General features: G+C 36.4%; 1 protein-coding gene across 3 annotated transcripts in view; it reads left to right on the top strand.

Annotated features, from left to right (window-relative positions):
* The first annotated feature begins 634 nt into the window (after positions 1-634).
* eva1ba (eva-1 homolog Ba (C. elegans)) overlaps positions 635-8,843 on the top strand; it is a 30,755-nt gene continuing 22,546 nt past the window's right edge. Inside the window, exons 1-2 of one of the 3 annotated variants that reach the window (XM_051865277.1) lie at positions 635-820; positions 1,797-1,863. Coding sequence is in view for 1 of the 3 variants with exons in the window: in XM_051865272.1 (XP_051721232.1) it covers positions 4,424-4,473 (50 nt within the window). In the remaining 2 variants the exon portion in view is untranslated. Of the gene's footprint in view, positions 821-1,796; positions 1,864-4,363; positions 4,474-8,843 lie in introns of those variants that run through there. The other 2 variants (XM_051865276.1, XM_051865272.1) reach the window with 2 other exon arrangements.

Below are 8,843 nucleotides of genomic sequence, written 5' to 3'. Positions count from 1 at the left end.
TATATGTGCATGAAGTATATATATAGGGGAGTTGAAACAGTGAATGAAAGGAAAAGCGCTCATATCTGCTTCTGTTGGTGAGTTCAGTCCAAGTTTTTTCCCCAAAGGTTGTATATATACTCAATAGCAGCATATTTGTGTAATGTTAGAGTGTGTGGGAGAAGCTAGAACTCTTTTCTGGGTGAGATATGTGAAACACCATAAACCACCATCTGCTGAAAGGGCTTGGATGGGATTTTACTGCATAATATTATGGGCTGTAAAAAATAACTCCTGTGAGAAGTTAACAATACATTACAGAATTGACGGGTGGATGTCTATACCACATTCTGCCTTCTAATTCACGGCTGTCACAAAATCTTTTTTTTGTATGCTCGCCTACATTAAACTGTAATCCTTGTCCCATCTCAAAGTGAAGTCAAATCACGTCTTTGGGGTATTAGGCAATCGTTCTGAAATCCTGTGAAATCAATAGAAGTGAAATCCAGTTCCTATGATGAAATAGCAGTAACCATAACACAATAGGATTTCACAAGTGTCCCTTGAGCACCCAGAGAGCTTCAAAGTGTGCAGTCATATTCACGTTACCTCTGGGGTCATCGTCATGCTTTTGAGTCATTGGAAACATGTCTGTGTAATGAGGTTTTGGACCCTGGGACCTTTTTTTTTTTTTTTTTTTTTTAAAAAAAAGGTTTCAGTTGACCCCAATAACTTTTGTGTCTGTGTGTTTGTGTGTGTGTGTGTGTGTGTGTGTGTGTGTATGTGTGTGTGTGTGTTTGCGCATCTAGAAAATTGGAAAAAAACAAGTAACAGGAGTGAGGTAAGCTTCTACACGCTCAAGAGTGCGTAATTAGTAATTCAAAGGTACATATTTGTACCAAAAGTGTACATACCTAAATACTACATATTAGAACCTTTTTAAAGGGCGCCGTCCCATACAGCTTTTGTACCATTTTTTTCCTGAGTGTAGGCAACGATTTTCCAGATTTCCAGATTTGTGATTTCAACTGAAAATAGAAGAATGCATCTTTAATTACAGCCATAGAAACATGAATTCTACAAAAGCAGTTTGACGACACAAAAGCTGTGTCACGTCAAGGAGAGGAAAAATGCAAAAGTTGAACAATTTATAATTTCTCATAAATGAGAAGAAAAAATTTTATGTTGCAGCACAAAATTAACATTTTCAGAAATCAGGAAAAGATTGAGCCTAATGTTTAAACTATTTTTAACATTTTGTAAAATGAATAGTATTTGTATTAGTATCATTTGTATTTTTATCATCTGTGTGATGCTTTTCCCCAAAGCATCACAGTTTAAAGCGAAGCAAAGTTTTGACAATTTACCTCACAGCATCTGAGGAAAATGCTTCGTTTAATATTTCATGGTTATTCTTTAGCCATGTGTGTGAATGGTATGTATTTTTAGAACTGAATAAATGCCAAATAAATATGAATTATATCATACTGATATGACAAATAAATCTCATTTTACTTGCCATGTAGAAAATTTACTTTGCCATGCAAAACAATTTTTAGCATAAAAAACGTAGCAGTTTTATCACGAGAATCTAGCAATCATGCAGTCTTTCTAAATATATGGTCATGTGACACAAATTATATGCAGTTTGCTAGATTACCTGCTGACATATCTTACCCCAGTCTCACCTAATTATAGGCCAACTTGTTTTTCTGGAATGGTTGTATATTGCCTGTATATCATTTATGGGGTTGTTGCTAAAGAAATGTAACTCATTAGTTTCTTTTGGATATGAATAAACCTCTCTATTTTGCCAGATTATTGACTGTGCCATGTGCTTTTGCAAGGATGAAGATTTTGGAGATACCTACTCTGAAGAAAAAGGTATGTTTCTTTCGGACAGCAGGGTCTGCTGTGTATTTCATATACAAACATAATATTCCTGTTGATGAATATGTTGGTTATTGAAGTTCTGAATGAAAGTGTGATTTTGTTAATATCCTCTGTGAAGGGTGTTTATTTCCATATTTTTAAAGGCCAGAAGCTGCATTCATTTGTAAAAGACCTTAATTTCCTGTCATAATGCATGTATTTGAAATATGTGATGGCAACAGTATTTCTGCAGGGTTTTATGGAAGCTTTGCATGGTTCAGATTAAGAAGTCTGAAATAACAAGGATAGAGGAACTGTTTCAGGAGTCCGTAAAATTAACCCGATAGCATCTTTTGCTGTGTTAATACAGTTCAGATACCAAAATAGGGTGGATTTTTTTTGGAGTGTGCAGAACCGCAAAGCACTTTCGAAATATTTTGTTTGGATTAAAATGCCAAAGAATTCAATACAGTGGAAAGTTCAGCTATCACAAGAATGAATATGTGATTTATATTAAGCTGGAGCGAATACGCAAACAATTTCTCATTGCACGATGAAGAAATTTGCAAAGAGAGAACCAATGATACTTTTGGGAGAAGGAATGGAAACACATGACCTTTCTAAAAGGGAGGCAGCGAACTCTTAGCATTAGCCAGAGTCACAATTATTTCACCTTCTCCTCTGTTGGAATGGTTTTGTCACTTGGCTCCGGCCTTGAACTTGTATTGCACAGCCTGGGCTTTGGTGCTGAAAAGCTTTGCTGTAAAAAGAACTGTAAAGGATGAAAGTGGTACTTCTGTTAAATTAGCTTCCTCATTTGCCTTCATCTTGTGGGTATTTTAGCTGCAAGGGGAGTATTTCAAAATCCTGAAACTGTTTAAATCAGTGGATTCATAGTGTATTAGACCAGCAGGACCCAGAAATAGTTCACAATGAGACCAGAAATATCTATTAAGAAAACAAACATTCAATTCTAATTTTATGTTGACTTTTTTTAGGACATTTTAGGAAGATTTTAGGAATAGTATTAAAAGAAGAGGATTGAGGAAGTTTGGTTGTTTGTTTCATCTGAACCATGTATGTTGATGTCTGCTGCATGTGGTTTCCCTTCATGTTGTTTATAGCTGGTTCTGAGTCAATAGATCCCAGACAGGTGGAAGGAAGTGTCCTTTTTTCCTCTTTTCCATCAGCTGTGTTTACACTTGAACTCATAAATGGGCCACACACCCATCTGGAAGTCTGGATGAACATAATCCCTGTAATATACCGGTACTAGTGCTACACACTTCGATTGAATTGATCTTGAATCAGAAGTTCCAAAAATGTCTCTTTGATTAAAATTTATTTGAAACTGTACTTTAAGTTTAATTCACAGTTTTGACTAACCTGAAATGATTAGTTCACTTCAGAATTAAAATTTCCTGATAATTTACTCACCCCCATGTCATCCAAGATGTTCATGTCTTTCTTTCTTCAATCGAAATGAAATTAAGGTTTTTGAGGAAAACATTCCAGGATTTTTCTCCATATAGTGGACTTCAGTGGACTTCCTTCAACTTCAAAAATGTCCAACATTGTTTTTTTTTTACCTTTTTTGTAAAGGCCGCTTGACTTAATCTTTGCACATTCGCTTTGTAGACACTGGATTGGTACTTTCGCCTACATATTTTTTTTTTTTTAGAAAATGACCGATCATTTCACTAAATAAGACCCTTATTCCTCTTCTGGGATTGTGTAGAGCCCTTTGAAGCTGCATTGAAACTGCAATTTGGACCTTCAACCTGTTGTACCCCACTGAAGTCCACTATATGGAGAAAAATCCTGGAATGTTTTCATCAAAAACTTTAATTTCTTTTCGACTAAAGAAAGAAAGACATGAACATCTTGGATGACATGGGGGTGAGTAAATTATCAGGAAATTTTAATTCAGAAGTGAATTAATCCCTTAAGCATTTATCATTGCTTTAAAAATGCATTTCATAGCATTTTATATTACTTGTTCACTTGCTTATGAAATCTATCCATTTTAAATAACGCAAAACCCGCAATCTAATGACTTTGCAGGGACAATTCAAACAAATGAGCTTGTTTTTCGATTCCATTCCCAACCAGACCAATCATTTTGAAATTAGTGATGGGCGCAAAAGACGCTCATAAGAACTGGAATGCCCATCATTCATCAAATTCCAAATCTCCCTGCCCATGCGTGTTTGTCTATAATACAATTATTATGCAATTATGCTTTCAGCTACCAAATAAATCTAGAGTACTCCTTTCAACATATTCTTACTCTTTTTAAATCCATTCTGCAGAATTCCACAGATTTTCTCCACAAAATCAGTCAGAAAATGCGATTAAAAGTCCTCAGATTCCATTTGGGCCATCTGACGGGTTTTAAATGCACAATAGAGCTAGTTTCACGGAAAACATAGTCATGGTGATTGGATGAGGCTGCTCTGTGCAGCATGTGAGCTGAACCATCTGCTTCATTCCACAGTGTGTAAAGAGTACTGCTATCCATCACTGACCTGTGTGATACATCTAACCTCTGAACCACAGCTGTGCAACTGGAATGAGCTGTGAACGAAGACATGTCTGTCACAGTCCTTTGGAGAATTCCAGGTTTGGAACCATAAAAGTATTTTTGTTAAATTGTACAGTGACAGGATTGGATTATTTTTGACTGTTCAGTCAGTATGAGTTGAAATGCCCCATTATAGCATCTCTTGTTCATGACCATAGAAAGCAACAGCATATGGTGACTGAAAATCCCAAGAAGGGCTCATGGTTGATAAATGGTATGTTGAAGGTATTTTTCCCTGTAAGATAGCAATGTAAACAGCCTGTCACAGTAAACGCAGATTACAAGCCAAGAAGATAAGTTAACACGGCTGCAGAATTCCACTGACCATATTTCTGCATTCCACTGTCACTGAGTGTTTCTTTACTTAAAACAATACAGCTCCATTATGACCATGTACAACATGTCTTGTAATCATATTAGGCAGGCTTGTCTGAATATCACTTTTATTTGTGATGAAAGGGCCCTTCAAAATAAGAATTTTCACATTGTTCAAAACTTTGTGGTCGGTAAGATTTTTTATTTATTTTTGAAAACATTCTCTCTTTCTTCAGATGTGTTTTTCTAAAGGTGACGTGCTTAAAATGAACATTTCAGTCTAAAACAGAAGCTCTGAATAAGTCAGCTCTGCATGTTTGTTCTTGCTAAGTAGTTATTTTTTCAGATGGAGGGGGGAATAATGATTAGTCTATATAGAGACTAAAGTGATGTTTAAGGTGTCCTCACCTGTGAGAAAGCAGTGTGAAAGGAGATAGTGGGTTTGACTGATGTTTTCTTCATAGACAGATGTGCAGGCAAATGGCACCCTTTCAAAAGAAACACGAAAGTCTAGGTGTGTTCAGGTAATCACAGACTACATACGCATTCTAACCACTATGATTTGCATAGTATCACTCAGGAAATTCATTTAGAGTTATAGTGTAGTAACACAAAAAGGTTAATCATTGTAAAAGCAGCCTGACATTGTGTTTGTAAGCCACTGTATTTTTCGATAATGTGACATTTCAGAGTGAAACACAGGATATAGGGTGAAACAAATGCAGGGTGGGATTTGATTTTATCCATTGGGAAATTATTTGATTTTAAAAAAGGACATTTATATTATAGGAACATGGAGAGGAAGGGTTGAAATAGGGCTGGACGATATGGCCTAAAATCAAAATCTCGATTAATTGAACATTTTACCTCGATTAATGAATTAATGAACGATTATTTTGTTTGTTTGGGTTTTTTTTTTTTTTTGCCCTCATAGTTCACTGACAAGGTTTTTACTATAAATATTCTTAACTATTAAAGGTGGGATATTTTTTCCTATTGAAAGAGTGATCTGACATAGCTCACTTTCTGCAGTTATTTTATCTATGGTTTGTAACATTTCTTACAGATTTCTGCTCGTTGTAAAACAGATACAGGTAAATTAGCACAGTACCAGTACATTTATTTGAATGCATTAATGAGAGCGAACGGTGCTCGCCACTCGCGTACTGTCTGCTTCCGTGCCGCTGACAGTCGCTGCGTCCGAAATCGAATTCTTCTCTACTATATAGTACGTGAAAAACAGTATGCAAACAGAGTAGTATGTCCGAATTCATAGTATTAGAAAAACAGTAGGTGAAATGTACCCGGATGACATACTACTTCTGGTGAGATTCTGAAGTGCGCATATGATGGACACTTTACTATCCCATGAGGCCACGGGAGAGGATTTGTGAATGGAGTTGAAGGGACGTAACTGACGCTCGTAGGTCATGTGACAGTAACAACATGGCGGATGTAGTATGTCTGAATTCATTCATATTACACGCATCGATACTATATAGAACATGCTTTTTCAATGGTCGTGAAGTAAATTTAAATTTAAATGTAGTACCTAATCAACAGTACGCGATTTCGGAAGCAGCTAGTGGACGGGGTGGAGTCATATGACTACACACGCGGTAGTATGTTTTTAAGGGGAAAGTATTAACAGGATTAAATACATGGGACATGGGAAAATTACATCAGTTAGTGGTTCTGAATTTTGGTTTCAATTTCTTTTCGAATAATCGTCCAGCCCTAGGTTGAAAAACAGGATAAAATAAGTTTCAAAGGTAAAGCGGATTATTACATATTGATGAAAGATTTTGAATTTAAACTTTTTTTTTTTTTTTTTTTTGAATTTTGTGAAATTACAGTACTAGAAAAAAACAGAAACTTTCATCTGCGACTCATTTGTAGGGTTTTCTTTTGATGCGGAATTAGATAAATAAAATGAAACAGGCCTTTATGAGAGAAGATAACTTCGGTTTTAATTATAGAGAGACTCCCGAGAGAACTTTACCACAAGATACAGTAATTAACTGGCAGGGGCTAATGGCTGTAGGTTTACTGTGTGGTTACAGCAGTCCCAGAGTGCTGTGGTCCAGCTCAGAGTGTTTTTTTAATGAATGTTGAGTCAGTTGTAAAGGAAGTTGAGGACATAGCATTGGGTCTGACTGCATCATGACACACGTTCCTGTTATGTGTAGCAGGGAGTTACTGTGCAGATTATTCAAATGTGCATCTACAAATGTGCCTGTTTCTGTGTGGACCGTAGCTTCCAGTTCGTCTATTGATTGAGTTCTGGCTACATGCCCTAGAGCGGATAGTGGAATATCCCATCAGTCTGTTTTGTGTCAGAGGTGGGGCTTGTTTGGCCCTCAGGCAGCACGAGCAGTGCTAACCTAACGCTAACCTACAGTAAAGCTGCCATCCTGGCTCCTCTTGACTCGCCCCATCAGCACACCCCTGTAATATCCCAAAAGAACATCGTTCACACACTGACTGCCCCCTGCCTGCCCTCGATGACCCATAAATCTGCAGCGCTGCTTCTCTTTTATAGTGCTGCTCGAGACTAAACATGCCACATGCACAGGATTTAGCTTAAAACGCCTTCTGTTCTTTCTTTTTGAAGCTGTAATTTCCTGCATTTGCTTATTTAAGCAATGTCACTTGCCACAAAATAAGTGACTTTCTGATTGCACAGGCTTTATAGTTTATGCTGAGCTACAGGTCAGTGCTTCTCAGAAAAGAATGTTGATTACCAAATGATTTTAACTAATTTTCTTAAAAAAGAAAGAAAAAAAAGAAGATTCAAGGTTACAGTGAGGCACTTACAATGTAAGTAAAAGGGACCAATTTTATATAAAAAAAAAAGTCCTTACATTAATTATTCTGTTAAAATGTGTGTATTAACTGAGTTGTGAAGTTGTTCTTGTCTTTTTTTTTTTTTTTGGTCATTTTAGAGGTTTGGGTATGGTATGTTGTCATCAGTATTGCCAACTATTTTCAATGGAAATTAGCTGAAGCCTGCTTAAAGTCCTTAAATGTCACTAGATGAAGTAATGCGCCAACTGTCTGCACTTTACATTTGTTTTCTCTTCGAATCCATGCTCATATACTGTATTTTATTATAATAACATAAACTGACTACACGTTAACCAGCAGTCCAAAAAGTCGCTAGAATTGTCGCTAGTCGCTTTTTGAAAAAAGTCGCTAATCTAGTGACAAAGTTGCTAAATTGGCAACACTGGTTTTCACACTAAAATCATGTTAACACTGTTATTGTTTGTGTACTATTGTAAATGCACTATTGAAAGAGTGAATATTTTAATGTTTATGAATTCGCCCTATTCCCTTACGTTTTTTTTTAACGTTTTTTTTTTTTTTTTGTGGTTATCAACATTATGCCAGAAATGCTGTCAGTTGAGCTTAACTTGTACTTAACTAGGAATACGCCTTTAATTTGATGTGGGGAGTATTAGCGACATCTCTCATTTATAAACTCGTCATGCTTTTCGTGCTCCAAGAATATGTCTTCTCACGTCAAGGGAAATGAGAATTAATAAAAGAGAATAGAACCTGCCAGGTATATAATTACATTCAACATCTGTAAGAACACTCTTTGGGTGACAGGAGTCAGACAGTAAGTCTACCTCCTTGTACATACAGCGCGCTATAGCACAAAGGAAAGGATTGTGTGTTTTTACAGTGAGGATGTCTGTGAGGACAGGCATCCTTTGGGAGGAGAGTGGAAACCAGGAAGCAAAGCAACAGAGCAGCAGAGCATGGAGGTTGAGGGTGATCTGGGATGAGAATTTGACATCTGCTAGCCAGGCTAGGTCCCATGGGGGCATAAATAGTCAAGATTTGGGGTTTTATTCACAACAAAGCCCTGTTAAAGGTATAGTTCACCTTAAAATTACAATTCTGTCATTATTTATTCATTTTCAGGAAAAGGATCCCTTTGCGTCCTTATAAATTACTAATGATATACTTATAAGAAAAAATACAGAACATTTTTAGATTCTTTTTGCTTCTAATGTGCAAGAACTTTTACATTAATCGTTAATTCAATTTTAAATGTTTGTGCCAATTATTTCCAGGCATCAAA

This window comes from Ctenopharyngodon idella, chromosome 16 (genome assembly GCF_019924925.1).
Source record: "Ctenopharyngodon idella isolate HZGC_01 chromosome 16, HZGC01, whole genome shotgun sequence".
Taxonomy (NCBI): Eukaryota; Metazoa; Chordata; class Actinopteri; order Cypriniformes; family Xenocyprididae; genus Ctenopharyngodon; species Ctenopharyngodon idella.
Note: the sequence above shows the minus strand (reverse complement) of the source record. Positions and strands in the feature narration are given on the sequence as shown.